At 43.4% G+C, this 18,508-nt stretch overlaps 1 protein-coding gene across 5 annotated transcripts in view; it reads right to left on the bottom strand.

Annotated features, from left to right (window-relative positions):
* Nucleotides 1–18,508, bottom strand: part of nalcn (sodium leak channel, non-selective) — a 93,464-nt gene that overhangs the window by 35,745 nt on the left and 39,211 nt on the right. For all 5 annotated transcript variants that reach the window (XM_030428614.1, XM_030428617.1, XM_030428619.1 and 2 more), the window contains 3 exons: nt 15,064–15,255; nt 6,938–7,075; nt 5,644–5,718 (listed from right to left, as the gene is read on the bottom strand). In XM_030428614.1, the coding sequence (XP_030284474.1) occupies nt 5,644–5,718; nt 6,938–7,075; nt 15,064–15,255 (405 nt within the window). The remainder of the gene's footprint in view (nt 1–5,643; nt 5,719–6,937; nt 7,076–15,063; nt 15,256–18,508) is intronic.

Raw genomic sequence — 18,508 nt, 5'->3', positions numbered from 1 at the left:
GCAAAAGAACATTTGCAAACAAGTGACAAGTCAATGTCTAATGCTCACTGCTACATACTGAGGAGCTTTTCACTTTTCTTTTTTTTTTTTTTTTTTTTCAGCAAAGTCAACATGTCTGCTTTCTCAGGACACAGACAAGCCCGCTCCTGGCTGATGGTGTATATTGTGAGGAAAAGATAAACATAACAGTGAACGTTAGGTGAGCTGTTTAACCAGCCGACCCAATTGATGAGCACATGTTTACAAGCTAAGCTTTATCTGTTACTGTCAATCTCTAGTTAGCTCTTGATTTAGTTAGCTTCATAGCCACAAAATAAAGCTACACACTAATATCTTAAGTTAGCGTTACACAACGGAGTCCGGTGGTGGAGATTTTGAATCAGGCCGCTCGGGCTCTGTAACATCCACAGGTGGACTTAAATGCTGAGAGGAGGATGGCTGCGGTCCGCTCTTCTTGCAGTCAAACACAGAGCAACTTTCTGCTCTTAAAATGATTCCGTGCGCGGAAGGTGCTTCATCAAATTAGTCGTGATTGGCATCAATCTTGCTAAAATGGAGCCACGCTTTTGACCTCGAGGCATTTTTCAACCGGTTCGATGACACACAAAACTACAGTTCACAACACAGATACAGCTAATCACCGGCCGCATTATCAGATCTTGATCACGTGATTAACCTCTGGGGACCGAAACTTGGCACTGAAAGACGAGGCATATTTTGATACTTGGTACTACCTACGCATTTTGGTCGTTGCCATAAAAGAACCGAAGATCGGTACCCAGCCCTATACCTAGTATTTTCAGAAGGTACTTTACAATAAGAGTATAGACTGAATCACATCTCCAACAGTAAAATCTGGGTAGAAAGCTGGCTACTGAATTGTATTGCTTTGTGAGGTTGGCAGACTTTATATGTGTTGTCACTTTCAGCCAACACTGTAACATTTATGGATATAAATGCGGTGGTCTGACTGGTTTTACGTTTCTGCTGTGCATATTTCATGTACACGGTACATGAAATGTAGTACCTTCATGTACACGCACATGTACATATTTCATGTAACAAATATATAGCATATTTCATGTTCGTGTACTTTTTTATTGTTTTTACTACCACTATTACTGCTACTTTGCTAGTGTCTTTGATAAACCAAATCTACCCAACAGGGACATCTCATTGCGGACTAATTGCTGGTTTTGGGTAAACTCAAGCTGTCATTTTCTGTGTGTGTAGCCCAACAGGTAAATTCATTCACCAGCCTAATATCAGTGTAGTTTTTTCACACATGCATTTTAGATGGATGTAGATGCGCAGACTTTGAAAACATAACAAAAAATGAAAATTAAACTGTGTGTTAGCCACATGATGTGTTTTTTTTCTACCCAGATGTTATTGTTAACAAACGTATTTAGCGCTTCTATCATGGATGTCACATAGAACATGACATCGGCAGTGACTTAACAACACATATGGGAAATAATCTGAGGACTGGTTCACTCTCACTGTGCATAATTGTGCTGTGCAGCTGGGCCTTATCGCACAAAGCTTGACTGCACATGTGAACTTTCATTTCAATGTGACATGTACGCACCAAGCACACACACAAAAAGACATCACTGGCACACCTGCCACTACACATGTCTTGTATGCCTGAAGTCTTTCATGGGTAGAAACAAAATACAATGGCGTCTGAGGGGAGCTGACATGTTTGACTGGTTTTCCAGCTGATATTTCTGGCACATATGGAGAATGACAGGGAATGTTATCTTAGGAAAAGATACACTGTCGCTAACTCCTCAAAAATATAGCTTTCTCCACAGAAGCTGCAACCTTGGGTATGACAGGAAATGCAACTGTGATCAGCTCACTCTGACTAATCATGCCAACAACAATGTAACTGTGTGCATTATCCCCTGTATTGTCAACTTGTGTGTAGCATCCTTTCTGCTTTCCACCAGACACACACACACCATCCCTTATTTGACTTCAAATAATATTGAGGAAAAATTCTATGATTTACATGAACACACTGGTTGAATAGTCTATTCGGCTTCAATTTGCTGTTCCATTCTTTCCAATTAATTTGAACACAGCAACTGTCTGTGTGTTCGGCCAACTGTGAACAAGAAAGGATTAAAAACGTCTCGGGGAATAGAATACACACGTGGCTTTTCCATATCCATTCCATACCCATAACACTAATTTTTTGTTTCAGTTTGAGCTGAAAAAAAAAAATAAAAATACTCAGGTACATGGTCTTTTTCTTTTTTAAGGAGCTCGCCATGTGACACAAGTCACATTGAAGACAAATAACAAACATTGCAGTGCCAACTCAATGAAGTCATCCATCAAGCAGCAGGCAAAAATGATTCATCACATACACTGTAATTGGCTTCTCATCCCTCACAGCCCACGTGTGTATTTCTTATAGAAAGGTTGGCCGTGTCATTGGGCTCTTGCCAAATGTTTGCAGAAGCCTTCTCTTGTGGGAGGGTGATCACCATCTACAGTCTATTTATAGTCAGTCTCCCTATCCGTGATTGAAGCACCTGTAAAATAGGCAATTTTACAGTCACTGCGCCTAATCACTCAGCTGTGGGTGGGAAATAACCTGCCCAGGAGAGCTGAGACCTGCCAGCCGGATATGAGAGCACACAGTGCGTATCGTTTATTTGAGCGTGTGTGTCTGTATGTGTGTGTATGCAAGCCTTTTCATGTCAGTACAATTTTATAGTAATTAATTTATGTTAAGGTATTACAAAATACAAATACAAATACAAAACAGACACTGATTTTAATTGGCTGTAAGTTTAGACATTTCTAAGTCTGTGACCATTTCCCTTCAGAAATTCATCTGCATCTGCACATTTGCATCTGATGATTGATATTTAGGTATATATATTGATTGCAACCTAAATTTCAGTGAAAACTGACTATATTTTTAAAACCTGTAATCAACGTCTCCACCTACTACGCAAGCTCAACTCCTTTAGAGTGAGCAAGCATATTATGGAAACAGTTTATAAGAACCTGATAGAGGGCATTTTAACTTTTAACATGGCAATGTGGTACGGTAATCTAAACATAAAAGGAAGAAGCAAGCTGCAGAGAATAGTAAACCTAGCCTCAAAAATCATAGGGATGAGACAGAAACAATTAAGTTCTATGTACGAGGAAGTGCTTAGGAAAAAAGCTGTCAAAATAGCAAATGATCCCTCTCATCCACTCAATAGGGAGTTTGAACTTCTTCCCTCTGGTAGACGATACAAAGTACCAAGGGCAAATCGTAATATTTTTAAAAATTCCTTCATCCCGAATGCCATTGGAGCACTGAACACCATGTCCCGTTGATGCATTTTTAATGTAACTGCGACTGCTGTCCTGCTTTTTGCCCTGAAGATGTTTGTGTGTAAGTGTTGTTGTTGCTGTCCTGCTTCTTGTTGAGACCAAAGACAAATTTCCACATTGTGGACAATAAATGAAACTAACTAACTAACTAACATGACAGAAACTGCTTATTAAAGTTAGCCCATTGAGCAATGGCTAGCACTAAGGCCTTGTGTGTTTAAGTGCCTGCTCTTTCACACAACAGGCCTTTTTAAAAGTTAATTGCCCACTTACTCAACCCTCCAGGGAAGAGCCCCAAAAAGGTGAGAATGAGGAAATTATGCAGAGCCCTACCCACATGTGGGCACATAATACGACCCTGTCACTCTTCCCAGGGTAGCAGCAGAAAGTGCTCGGCTTTTAAATAAAATGTAGCAGCAAACAACAAGCAGAAATGGCAAGCAGCAGACAAATCTGTGCTGTGTAAACTCAGTTCAGATCATGTGGAAAGGCACTGCCATTTCTAAATGTGCTACATGTATACATTTTGCAACTTTCCCTATTGTAATCCTGACTGGTTGATATGTCAAAGGTTTCATATTGACATAATTACATACCTAAATTTCTTCATGTGTTACTGTGAATAAGCAGTGGCAACTATATAGATCAAGTCCAGTGTAACTTTCCAAAAATATTAGAATTCATGCACTGAGTGTCCATGTGGATGAAACATGAATGGTCAACATTTTAACATACACAAGTGAGGAAGAAATCCCTAAACTCAAGTGACAAAAAAGGCAGCTATGTTTCTGTGTTTTACTAAGTCACTGAGCACAAGCAGGCAATGAAATGAATCGAGTTAACAGAGATCAACCAGCCTGCACATCTGTGTTTACAGTGCCACAGGTGATTAGAATAACGCTTAGTATTAGCTTGGTACAGTACCACCACCAAAAACACTGACCAATTCACATCTACCAACCATCTGGAATTTGTTACATATTAAAGAGACAATTAATAGGTTAGGTATAGGTATTTCTACATTCTACATACATTTCTAGAAGGCATCAAATGAAATGACCAGTGAGGAATGTAAATATTTGATCAACTAGACATGGTGGCTTAGCCTGGCAATGTCACGTCACGATCTTAGCTTTGCTCACTGTGGCAAGGCCACAGTTGAATAAGCAGGAGAGAAACAGAAAGTACAGTATCAAAAAATTTAAATCAGAGCATACACTACTTGTTGGGCTGTCATTCGTCTTTTCATATTTTCTGATTTTAGAGGTGGAACAACAAAAACACCAAAGTGAGTTACTCATGAGAAATCAGCACTTGCAGTTGGAGATTTAGAGACACCTGATTTGAACTGCTAACAGGCGGCAACAGTAAGCAAGACTTGGGTGGTCGATGAGACAGTGCAAGACATCATTCCTGCAACAAGTTACAGTAAGTCAGGGCAACACCTACTGATGCAAAATACAAAGCTGACTTTGTCAAATAAAAAAACATATCTTAAAGCCAGAGTCTGCCATGTTTGAAGCCAGGCCCCATTGCAGCAGCCACAGTTGACATTATCACTCCTTTTGGCCAGCTCTGCGCTCATATGAGAATTGAACCCTCCAACATGAACGACAAGGCATCAACACCTTCATCAACATATTCATGTAATGACTTAGCAAGTTGGAAATGCTGTTGGACCTAACTGGGGCTTTTTTCACTGTTCACATAATCATACATTTCTACAAGCGTGAGCTAAAAGTCAGTGCCTGACTGCATCCAAATTTTTTTACTAACATCCTCTTTAGATTGCCAAAACAGTATGTGAGAAAGCTTAATATGAAACCAATAGTACAAATATTACAGAATGCAAGCCCTGCTGTCGTGACAACAACAATATAATAAAATGCCAGTGTTTCTTCATTTTCTTTGGCTCATCAGACGGATGCTGCAATGGCGAATTGCTGTCTTCTACTGTTTGTCATTAATGTTCTTTGTTGAATACCAGTACAGAAGTCCAGGTCCTGGTACTGGTACGCCAGTCATATCATCATCTAATCATTTGCAGATTGGTCAGTACATACTTCCATGTTCAACTGATGCTGTGAAAACTTGCAAGATATAACTCTGCGGCACAAGCTCTCAAACTCTCAACCACAAACTAAGAAACTTCTCACATCTATGGGAAACTCATTGTGTAGTGGTTACATAACTTAGTATGGAATCCTCATACTGTATATTTCATAGATCTCATGGATCTGAGCATGAACTTTTTTTAGTCTCTGAACATAATCTCCTGCTTCTAAAGCTTCTTACCTGTTTGAGCTTCTTCAAGTCTTCATCCAACTCCAGATTGTCCAAGATAACAGCCACAAAAAGACTGAGCAGAATCTAGAATGCAACAAGAGGAGGTGCGTAAGAACATATGCTATGCGTGAGCATATTACAAATATGATCATCTCATTATCACTATCATAAAAGATACAAGTTTTTCAAAAGTACAAAATTTGCTTAGTAATTGCATTTGTTGCTTCATCTGTTCAGGAAGACATCCTGACTGTCTGGGGTGATGTGTGAGTCATCCAGAGACTGTGTGTGCTGTCTGATGGCTCAGTATATAAGAAGACCAAACACTGAAATGTCAGCACTTCTTACGCCTGCAAGTCTGATTAGCTCTGATTAGACGTACCCCTTGAGAGAGCACTGAAGGGGCAGGGGCACTAATTGAATGCATTAGGAAAACAATTCATGTGTCCTTTTGCCACGTATTTCCCCCAACTGCTTTTACTGAGTAACATAATGGAATACTGAAGAAAATATAGAATGTACCGAAAGACAGCTTAAACAGGAACTTTTTCTGATTTTTCAAGCAGCTTGTATCACTACAGTTTTGGAAGTATATGCAGATGAACAATGATGAATCTACTTTCTTCCAAAGCCTTCCACTTTTTTGCCATTAAAGTTCTGCCAAATGACACAAAATGTGTCAGTATACTACAAACAGCTGCTGGAGCTAGCAAGCTCGGCAGACAGCCATGGGCAGAGCCCAGAGCTTCTGGAGGAATAAAGATAGAAATTCGAGGACAGCACAGAGTTTTAAACTTATGGGATTAAATAGAGGATTTATCTTCACTCTCAATGACAGATTAGACAGTTGACGGTTTGAAGAAAGATGTTTTAGCTACAAAAGAAAAGGATTAACCTCTTATCAAACTCTACAACAATGCAGTGCTGATAAAATATGAACCACAGTCCTGTTCATAATCTGTTTCTCACCTTAAAGCTTTTCAACAACATGTTTTTGTGTGCTGTTTGGCTATTATATAATATCATTTGTAACCAGCTGTCTGTTTTACTGTTTTCTGTTTCAAAGTTGTTGTAAGTTTTCGACATTTTTAGCAAAAGGGCATGCCAGTTCCTTTTTCCTCTGTATTCTCTGGTCATGTAGCGCCAAATTCAGAAATATTTGCAATTTTCTGTACACCATAATTTTTCACAAAGGCCATCTTTCTGGCACTGAAATACTTCTTTAACCAAAAAAACTCCAATGCAAAAGAATCTTCAACCTCATTTGACATATATGTTTAAAACAGCAAGGTATGTTCCTCACCAAGGTAGCGAACAGATGGTAGAGGATGAAGTAAATGGCTACTACTGGAGCCCACATATGACCTACAGCCACCAGGGTCTGGTCCATGACATCTACCCAGCCCTCCTGGGTTAGGATCTGGAACATGGACATAAAAGCCTACAGGGAGGAAAGCACAGGATAAGGGAAATTGTGAGAGGCGAAAGGCTAGAGAGAGCAACTGAGTACACAAGTAGAAGGGGTGAAGAGAGGGAAAGAAAGACAAGGATGGGGACGAAATTACACAGCAGAGAAAAGGACAGATCTGACATTTGAAACATGCTTTTTCACAGGAGTGCAAATATCACACAGCTGATGCACATATCCCCTTCTGACCGTCCTTCTCTAGCATGCGATTGTGAGGTTTGAAATACAAGCCAAAGAGAGCAGATAGGAAGTTAGGAGACCAACATTTTTCTGTTCTGCTGCCCTCTCATATACTAGGTAGAGGTCAGATGAAGGTGTATGAGAATAGCCAGCTGCAACACTGTGGCCCCTGGAGTCAAATAGCACGCCTGGGCTTCCTTCTTAGCATCTCACCTCCAGACAGCAGCCCCATCCCTCCCAGCCCCCTCCCACCCGCTCCCAAGTCTCAGTCACCATGGATAAAGATAAACCCAGCAACAGGTCTGCCCTTAGGGGAGGCAGCCAAACATCATTAACTATGATGCGTGCGTGCGTCTGTGTGCATACATGTGGGTGTGTGAGGCAGAGAAGAGAGAAAATGAGAGAGGGAAGGGTAACACAGAATACAAGTGGCATCTGTTTACGAGCAACTCTTCATGTCCCGCTGTGCCTGGGATCAGTGAAATGTTGGAGGGGAGAAAAAAAAGGATGAGGATGGAAAGATGTGGCTAATGAGATAAAAAGAAGCTCATGAGCACTCAGAAATCAAAGGAGGTGCCACATCTGCGGACCTATCGAGCAACCCATAATCAACATCTGCAGGACTCCCCCCCTGCTCATGAATTTCTAAATTGTCATGCAGTGTTCCATATACTGTGCTACTTGTGTATTCTGATTTTAATTACAGTTCATGTTTCCCTGAGAGCAGATTATTTAAATGTTAAGCCATATACGGGCAAAATGTGCTAGGTGCAGCTCAGCTAAGTCTTAAGAGTGTAAAGTCTGCTTAATTTGCACAGGTGAAAAGCATACCAAACAAAATCAGGTGGTTCTAACTAAATAAAAATATTGCTTGAAAATGCTGTGTTAACCCTCTATGGTACGCATTATTATGCGAGTTAGGAAAAAAATGTTTGGAGTGTTTTTAAGTATTAAGATAGACTAAATAAACATAATCTAAAGAATTTTTTTAATTTATTATTTTTTGGGAAGTTTTTGGGGTTCGTTGCCTGTAGGCAACATTGTACCATAATGGCATAGAATGATGCTCAATTTATTATGTAAATTGAGGAAAATATAACAAATAATAATAATAATAGATAATCAAATATAAAGATTATGATGAATGGCATGCTTTTGAATATTATATATACACTATATTGCCAAAAGTATTCGCTCACCTGCCTTGACTCGCATATGAACACAAACAAGTGACATCCCATTCTTAATCCATCCATCCATCCATCCATCCATTTTCATCCGCTTATCCGGTGCCGGGTCGCGGGGGCAGCTGCCTGAGCAGGGACACCCAGACCTCCCTCTCCCCGGATACCGCCTCCAGCTCTTCCGGGAGGACCCCAAGGCGTTCCCAGGCCAGCTGGGCGACATAGTCACACCAGCGTGTCCTGGGTCTTCCTCGGGGTCTCCTCCCGGAGGGACATGCCAGGAACACCTCCCGAGGGAGGCGTCCCGGGGGCATCCGAAACAGATGCCCGAGCCACCTCAGCTGGCTCCTCTCGATGTGGAGGAGCAGCGGCTCTACTCTGAGCTCCTCCCGGGTGACAGAGCTCTTCACCCTATCTCTAAGGGAGCGCCCTGCCACCCTGCGGAGGAAACTCATTTCGGCCGCTTGTATCCGGGATCTTATTCTTTCGGTCATGACCCAAAGTTCATGGCCATAGGTGAGGGTCGGAACGTAGATTGACTGGTAAATCGAGAGCTTCGCCTTTCGGCTCAGCTCTCTCTTCACCACGACGGACCGATACAAAGACCGCATTACTGCGGCCGCTGCACCGATCCGTCTGTCAATCTCACGCTCCATCCTTCCCTCACTCGTGAACAAGACCCCAAGATACTTAAACTCCTCCACTTGAGGCAGGAACTCTCCTCCCACCTGGAGGGAGCAGGCCACCTTTTTCCGGTCGAGAACCATGGCCTCGGATTTGGAGGTGCTGATTCTCATCCCAGCCGCTTCGCACTCGGCTGCAAACCGCCCCAGGACATGCTGGAGGTCCCGGCTCGAAGGAGCCAACAAGACCACATCATCCGCGAAAAGCAGAGATGAGATCCATTGGCTCCCGAACCAGATCCCCTCCGGCCCGTGGCTGCGCCTAGAAATTCTGTCCATAAAAGTAATGAACAGAACCGGTGACAAAGGGCAGCCCTGCCGGAGTCCAACATGTACTGGGAACAGGTCTGACTTACTGCCGGCAATGCGAACCAAGCTCCTGCTCCGGCAGTACAGGGACCGTACGGCCCTTAACAGAGGGCCCCCGACCCCGTACTCCCGGAGCACCCCCCACAGTATGCCACGAGGGACACGGTCGAATGCCTTCTCCAAGTCCACAAAACACATGTGGACTGGTTGGGCAAACTCCCATGAACCCTCGAGCACCCTGCGGAGGGTATAGAGCTGGTCCAGTGTTCCACGGCCAGGACGGAAACCGCATTGTTCCTCCTGGATCCGAGATTCGACTATCGGCCGAATTCTCCTCTCCAGTACCCTGGAATAGACTTTCCCGGGGAGGCTGAGGAGTGTGATCCCCCGATAGTTGGAACACACCCTCCGGTCCCCCTTTTTAAATAGGGGGACCACCACCCCGGTCTGCCAGTCCAGAGGCACTGTCCCCGACTGCCACGCGATGCTGCAGAGACGTGTCAGCCAAGACAGCCCCACAACATCCAGAGACTTGAGGTACTCAGGGCGGATCTCATCCACCCCCGGTGCTTTGCCACTGAGGAGCTTACGGACTACCTCAGTGACTTCGGCTTGGGTGATGGATGGGTCAACCTCTGAGTCCCCAGCCTCTGCTTCCTCTATGGAAGGCGTGTCAGCGGGATTGAGGAGATCCTCGAAGTATTCCTTCCACCGCCCGACGATGTCCCCAGTCGAGGTCAACAGCTCCCCACCTCCACTGTAAACAGTGTTGGTGGAGGACTGCTTCCCCCTCCTGAGGCGCCGGATGGTTTGCCAGAATTTCTTCGAGGCCGACCGGTAGTCCTCCTCCATGGCCTCCCCGAACTCTTCCCAGACCCGAGTTTTTGCTTCCGAGACTGCCCGTGCTGCCGCACGCTTGGCCTGCCGGTACCCGTCAGCTGCCTCAGGAGTCCCCCGGGCCAGCCAGGCCCGGTAGGACTCCTTCTTCAGCTTGACAGCAACCCTTACTTCCGGGGTCCACCACCGGGTTCGGGGATTGCCGCCGCGACAGGCACCGGAGACCTTACGGCCACAGCTCCGGACAGCCGCGTCAACAATGGAGGTGGAGAACATGGTCCATTCGGACTCAATGTCCCCAGCCTCCCTCGGGATCTGGTCAAAGCTCTCCCGGAGGTGGGAGTTAAAGATCTCCCTGGCAGAGGGTTCTGCCAGACGTTCCCAGCAGACCCTCACGATACGTTTGGGTCTGCCAGGTCTGTCCAGCTTCCTCCCCCGCCAGCGGATCCAACTCACCACCAGGTGGTGATCAGTTGACAGCTCAGCCCCTCTCTTCACCCGAGTGTCCAAGACATACGGCCGGAGGTCAGATGACACGACCACAAAGTCGATCATTGATCTCCGGCCTAGGGTGTCCTGGTGCCACGTGCACATATGGACACCCTTATGCTTGAACATGGTGTTCGTTATGGACAAACTGTGACTAGCACAGAAGTCCAGTAACAAAGCACCACTCGGGTTCAGATCGGGGAGGCCGTTCCTCCCAATCACTCCCCTCCAGGTAACACTGTCATCGCCCACGTGGGCGTTGAAGTCCCCCAGGAGAACGACGGAGTCCCCGGTTGGAGCACTCTCCAGTACCCCTCCCAGGGACTCCAAGAAGGCCGGGTACTCTGCACCGCTGTTCGGCCCATAAGCCGAGACAACGGTGAGAGCCCTATCCCCGACCCGAAGGCGCAGGGAAACGACCCTCTCGTTCACCGGGGAGAACTCCAACACATGGCGGCTGAGCTGGGGGGCTATAAGCAAGCCCACACCAGCTCGCCGCCTCTCGCCGCGGGCAACTCCAGAGTAGAAGAGAGTCCAGCCTCTCTCAAGGAGTTGGGTTCCAGAGCCCAGGCTGTGCGTGGAGGTGAGCCCGACTATTTCTAGCCGGTACCGCTCAACCTCCCGCACCAGCTCAGGCTCTTTCCCCCCCAGTGAGGTGACATTCCATGTCCCCATGGCTAGAGTCACCATCCGGGGATTGGGCCGCCGGGGCCCCCGCCCACGACCGCCACCCATATCCCTCTGCACCGGCCCCGTCTGAACCCTCCCGCGAGTGGTGAGCCCACGGGAGGGCGGGCCCACGTTGCTCGTTCGGGCTGCGCCCGGCCGGGTCCCGTGGGCAGAGACCCGGCCACCAGGCGCTCGCCTGCGAGCCCCAACCCCAGGCCTGGCTCCAGGGTGGGGCCCCAGTGACGCCGATCCGGGCGACGTGCACGTCCTTGGTCTTGTTTTATTCATCAGGGGCGAGTGAACCGATCTTAGTCTGACCCGTCACCTAGGACCTGTTTGCCTTGGGAGACCCTACCAGGGGCATTAAGCCCCGGACAACATAGCTCCTAGGATCATTCGGGTGCTCAAACCCCTCCACCACGATAAGGTGCCGGTTCAAGGATAGGGTTTAATATGACGTCGGTCCACCCTTTGCAGCTATAACAGCTTCAACTCTTCTGGGAAGGCTTTCCACAAAGTTTAGGAGTGTTTATGGGAATTTTTGACCATTCTTCCAGAAGTGCATTTGTGAGGTCACACACTGATGTTGGATGGGAAGGCCCGGCTCTCAGTCTCCACTCTAATTCCTCCCAAAGGTGTTATATGCAGCTTTCTATGCAAAACCTTTGGAAACCCAAAGGTTTGCCATGAAAACCCATTCCATGAAGCTCTCTACGCACTGTTCTTGAGCTAATCTGAAGGCCACATGAAGTTTGGAGGTCTGTAGATTGACTCTGCAGAAAGTTGGCGACCTCTGCACACTATGCGCATCCGCTGACCCCACATGGCCCAACACTTCTTGGCTGAGTTGCTGTTGTTCCCAATCGCTTCCACTTTGTTATAATACCACTGACAGTTGACTGTGGAATATTTAGGAGCAAGGAAATTTCACAACTGGACTTGTTGCTCATGTGGCATCCTATCACAGTACCACGCTGGAATTCACTGAGCTCCTGAGAGCGACTCATTCTTTCACAAATGTTTGTAGAAACAGTCTACATGCCTAGGTTCTTGCTTTTATACACCTGTGGCCATGGAAGTGATTGGAACACCTGATTTCAATTATTTGGATGAGTGAGTGAATATTTTTGGCAATATCCCAGAGGAACATTTTACTGCTCAAAGCTTGTCTCCTTTATGGCTATGGAGCCGTAAAGGAGCTCAATGAGAGTTCTCATTTCAGTCTCATTTCTCATTTGTTTCTCTTAAAATTCCTTAGGAGCAGTAGGTGAGACTTCTGCACCTGTTTCTCAGGAGAAACAGTTGAGAAACAGGAGAAATCAGCCACAGCCTCACTTTGGTCTCACATAGATCTCATAGTTGTCTAGGAGAAATGAATGAGACACTACTGAGATCTCTTTTCCAGTTGTTGTTTCCTCTGGGATAGTGTACCTAAACACACTCTACCAACATGTCATGCTGCCATGTTGATTCCATAATGGTACACTGTTGCCTCAAGGCAGCATATGCAATTTTCTATTATAGTACGTTGTTGCCTCAAGGCAACAGTTGCATTTTAACAAATTTCCACTATTTAATGAGCAATTAAATTACATTAAACTACAAAAAGTTAAAGTTTACTCACCTATGGGCATGCATATATTTTTATGATGGAAAAGGGCCAGGAAATTATGTTTTAGGAGCAAAATGGCAAAGCTGTTTTCTTTGAAAAAGTCTGGGAAAAGGGGTTTCTCGATGGCTTCCTGAAGGTCATCAGACAAATTGAAGCATTGTTATTGGTTCCTTATGGTCTTCCGGCTCTTTTAAAGTATTGCACCATGCAAAGGGATGCATTGTGGAGATGTGACAGGCCAAAAATGGGTTTGTTGCCTGAGGGCAACACGGTACCATAGAGGGTTAATATATTTTTAAATTAGCTGCAGTCCAAACTAAATAAATGAAGAATTTCCAATTTCCAATAGTCCAAATGCAGCATTTGTAGGTATAATGGAAGGTATGTTGATATCTAATATATCAGCAGTCACTCACAGGAAGCCTTGCATGATACAAGGCAATCTGTAGTGTTATTATAATTGGCTTTTTCTTTATGTATTCTGACCAAGTATAAACCACTGTGATGTCTCCCATTGGTTTGTGCACTTCTAAATAGCTGTAGCAATTATTGTCCTTTCCTGTTTTTAACAAGTGTAGCCACTGGGATGAACCTCCACACCGACAGTATAATACGGACTGACATTTCAGGTGCTTGGCAAAAATTGATTGAAACAAGGAAAGTTTATGCTGAACTCTTGATGACAGATTTTTACAATCTGTTAAAAAACTTTCCATTCGTGCCTATGTGGTGATTCAGTGATGATTCATTGATGCAAACTTTGCATAAAGCACACATCCAAAATGGATCTTATAAATATGATGAATTATGACCAGATCCATAGAAAATTTCTTAAATAGACCACTTGACTTGCATATTTTTGAAAAATATTTAGTATGCATAGGACCCTATGATTTCCGCGATCACGGAATCGTGGACAGAATCGCGAAACTGGCCGATTAAAACGGAATCTACTTTTTAACGCGGATTGACATAATTTCACTGACATGCTGTTTTCGTGTGGAAAAGGAAGGTATGTCTGGGGAAAACTGCACGGAGGAAAGCAAATCTGGGTGGCACAACAAGTCGCCGCCGCCCCCCTCCTCCACAGACTGAGCTCCCCCGTCAAAACAATGTAAGCATGGCGAAGCGGCTGCCCATGGCTCCGTCTTCGTCGGCGAAAAAACTGAGAAACTTGACATTAACCCCTCAGTACAGAGCCGAGCAGTTCCCGAACAACTGTTATGTGTCAGGTAAACTGTTGTTTTGCAAAGAAGCAGACCTGAGAAATCATAATTAAAGATGTAATGTGTGAGAGTTAGCCACCTGTCTGATTCATATTATCAGCATATAATACCAGAGTGACTGTTAACTGCTGCTAACAGTAGCCGCTGTTAGCTAGTTAGCCCCGTTAGCCACAGCCCTCTTAGCTGACTCTGCCTGGGATGGGAGCTCAGAGGACAGGGGAAGGGTTGGTGTTTTCACTGCTAGCTGGTTAGTATTCTAACTTGACATAACGTCACAAGTGTAATTTCTCATTTTGTTGGTCATCTTTGCAAACGTTTTAAATATCTACAACTTAAATTTTCAGAACAATTTTGTTATGGAAACAGTTACTGGATCTGCCTGAGAGCTGACCATGTTTTTATTCAATGAAACCCAAATGAAACCCATAAAAACACAAAATATACTACTGTATGAAGACATGATGAAGTCAAAATGTTTTTGATGCACTTAAATGTACTGTACGGTACAGTATTGAGGAAATGTAAATTTAAGGTAATTTCTATTTAATTTCTAAACAGTTTAGTAATTTACATTAAAAACATACAGTTTTTGGTAGTATTATAAGAGTAAGAGGTAAAAAAAAAAAAAATGGAATTCCCAAAAATCAAAACGGAAAAAACTGAATTGGAAAAAATAAAACGGAATTTGGGGAAAAATGAAACGGATTTCATAGGGCCCTATATGCAGATTGCCCTTTAGTTGGTGTTAGGGTGAGTGAGACTGGTTCCTTACCCTGGGGAATGTGGTGAAGCGGTCCAGCTCCTCCACAAAACAGAACATCTGCAGGCTGATGGCCGACATGACAATGAGAAGGCTGGCTGTGAACACCACCAGGCTGCCTAGTTTTTTACCTGGACCGAATATCTTATACACAAAGTCCTCCAGAGCTGGGGAGATCTTAATCAAACGCACAACACGTAGCACCTGAGGGGAAAGAAAAACATACATGATTGTCAACTATAAAGTTGCTGTTTGTGTACGTGTTGTTATTTCTGGTCTTGGGAACAGAAGTTTTGTAGTCCACAAAGAATGAAGAGAGGTTGAATTGTAAAGGTAGTTTAAAATAAATATCAGGATTACAAAAAAGCAAACATATAAAAGTATTGATCTTGACCCAATGGCAGAGGTGAGTGATACTGTGCTCTATCAACAGACTTAGTCCCTAAATTGCTTGTGGTGACAAAAACCCACAAAAGGTAATGCATCTTGGTCAGGCGTTGATCAGGGATCCAGAGAGTGGATATTGATCGAGCTCGGCCCTGTGATGCCTCTGGCCAAAGATTTTTGTTCAATTCCCCGGGATACAGCAAAAAAAAAGGAGACAAACACTGGATGCTGGTGTAAGAGGGAACCTACAGTAAACAAATACAGCAATAACATTCACAGCATGATGACAGATGGGGTGGGAAGACACTGCCTTCTTCTGATGACAGACTATGATGACCACTATCCATTTTGCAACAGATGCAAGCTCTGAGGCTGAGAGCAAACCATAGGAGGGTAAACTCACAGAGGATATAAGGCTATAACAGCAAAACTTGTTCTCTGTTATTCTTTCTTTTTGGAGCCTGAGACAAACATGGCTTGGAAATCTGAAATGGCAGAGAGGGATGCCACTGATACACTGTAGAGATAAAAATCTTAGAAAATCAGATAAAATTTTATGTGACCAACTAACTATCCATAAAATCAGCCTGGGTCTGATCACCTACCACCAGGGCCATCCATACCATCCTTTTTGTTTTAAACTTAGAATTATGCTGTTTCAAAGAAGTATATCATATTGACACATATAACACTTGGATCATACTTGAATTTTTTTAACTTAAAATAAAATAACAGAGGGTTTGGTTTACGGTGTTATGGTCGTAACAAACAAAAGCAGGAAAAACAACAATGACAAAAACATAAGACTAAATATCATATTTAATAGTGATCTCTTTGAATGAAAAACATTTGACTGTTATCTCAGCCCGTAAAATCAACAATGAACAATTGTGAGAATGGCTTTCCAGCTGTGTTTCCTGTGTGTGCCTCTGTCTCTAGCCTCTTGCAAGAAAAAGCTATGCTTAACATAAAATTGAATTGTATAACGAGTCACACTGACTGAACTGTAAAATTGTGCTGCTTCTGAAGTCACTGCAATTCTGTCTGTAAGTGTTGAGGTGGGTTCCATTGGCTGATTAAAATCATTCTGCCAAGTGTACTGTATGTGTGTATGTGTGTAAAGCTGTAAGTATGGCTCTAAAGCATCTGACATTTGGTCCAGACTGAAAGACAATTAGTAAGGTTAGCCTTTAGCAGTGGAACACCCCTTGGGTGGATAAAATTAAATACAAATCTGAAACAATCATTGATTGTGTAGCCAAGGCCTTTCTCCTATAGCCAGCACGCACTTGTGAGCCTTCAGGTTAATCACTTGTGATTAAATGTCACCTGTTTAAACCAGGGCCTATTTGGGAAAATATAGGCAGGGTAAGTGAATGACAAATGCTTTCCCATGAGTGAAGTGAGGAAGGCTCTCAACTCCCAGTTGCTCTGCTCATTAGCCAACAGCTGACAAATGAATGTATAAAAAGGGAGACACTGCATCTAAAAAATCTACTTGTTATATGCTTTGCAAAATGTTTATTATTTATGCATTTGATTTTCTTTTGTTCAGACATTGCACATTACTTGTATACGGACTACAATAAAATTACTGTACCTTAATACCTTAATATAAAAATGCAGGTAAACTGCAAAACCCGTTTTTGATGGAATGAGATGTCAAGTTCAATTACCTTCTTCATAGAAACCATGTTTTCTAATTAACTCTGCAAAAGAGATTATGGATTTGCCTGTGCCTGTTTTTTGGTTGGTTGGTTGGTTTGTCAGCAGGACTACACAGATCGGATTTCAAATAAACATGTATGAAGGCTAAGTCTCAGCCTAGAACAGACCCCATTCAGTTTTGGTACAGATCTGGATAAAGGGGATGGGTCCAGGATTTTTTTCTAACTTTCTTTAACATTTCAAGATAGGGCACGTTCGACATGTTTGTTAAATTCATAGAGAATAATGCACTGATCTTGCTGACAAATACCTGGAATGGTTTCTACATACCCTATGATCCATCTTAAGTGCATCCAAAGAAGTCAGGATATAGTGGCTTTAAATATGTTTTATTTGATACTGGATTGGATTGGATTGGATTGGATTGGATTAATTGAATTAAAGGGGACTGTTGGGCCTTGGTGGAAGTATGCATTCTACTGAGTGCCATTCTAGTATGTTATGTAGCTATTGCTAACAACATTAAGTTTTTTACAACTTAAAAATTGCTTTTCTTTCTGTGGAACATAGCCACAGCATACATATATTTTTGCATGTATTGTTTACACATGTGAGGATGGCAGCTGTTGAGAGAGTCAGTAGGGATCAGGGCAGCTTGTATGGTCAAGGCTCATTAAAGGAGTATCAAGAAGCCCTTTCCCACCAGAGGTTTTCAACAGCTACATTACACTACCTACAGCAAGGTCACAGGGTTACAGTTTGTTCAGAGTGCAGTGCTTTAAGGCTCTGTTCATGGATGATATTGCTACAAGGCATCATTCCCACGTGCATCAGAATATGCACAGTTGATATGTATTTCTGCCCGGAAAAAAAAAAAAAAAAAGGAAAACTCACTCTTTGGAGGATGTCACATCACACACACATGCAATCATTTAGCAAACACAGTATTTATACTGTAGATAACCAAAACTACATAATCTCAAGGGGCAAAATCAAAAATTATTACACTACATACCACCTACAGACTGGTCAGGACTACCCTCGCTCTCTGCCTCACATACAGAAATATAGATAAATAATAATAAATACAGAAAACTCAACACACTCAGGCTGAGATTTATGCTGAATATCTTTTAAGCCACCACAATATGTCTCCAAATCAGTCAACCGTAAATGTCCCCAAAAAAATGTGTCACCATTGAAAAATGCTGCAGTTTAACTCAGAAATCAATTCATCCAAATCTCAGACGTTTGTGGTGACAGCACATTTAAAGAATTTTGAATAAATACAGTAAAGGTTCTAAACATAGAAGAGTGGCATGATTGATATGTACTCATTAACACACAGGAAAGAGCTGTCACAAAATGATTCACAGCTTCTGTTTCTCAGCGCAATTTCATT

Source organism: Sparus aurata, chromosome 9 (assembly GCF_900880675.1).
Source record: "Sparus aurata chromosome 9, fSpaAur1.1, whole genome shotgun sequence".
In the NCBI taxonomy this organism is placed as follows: domain Eukaryota; kingdom Metazoa; phylum Chordata; class Actinopteri; order Spariformes; family Sparidae; genus Sparus; species Sparus aurata.
This window is presented reverse-complemented; position numbering and strand designations above follow the sequence as displayed.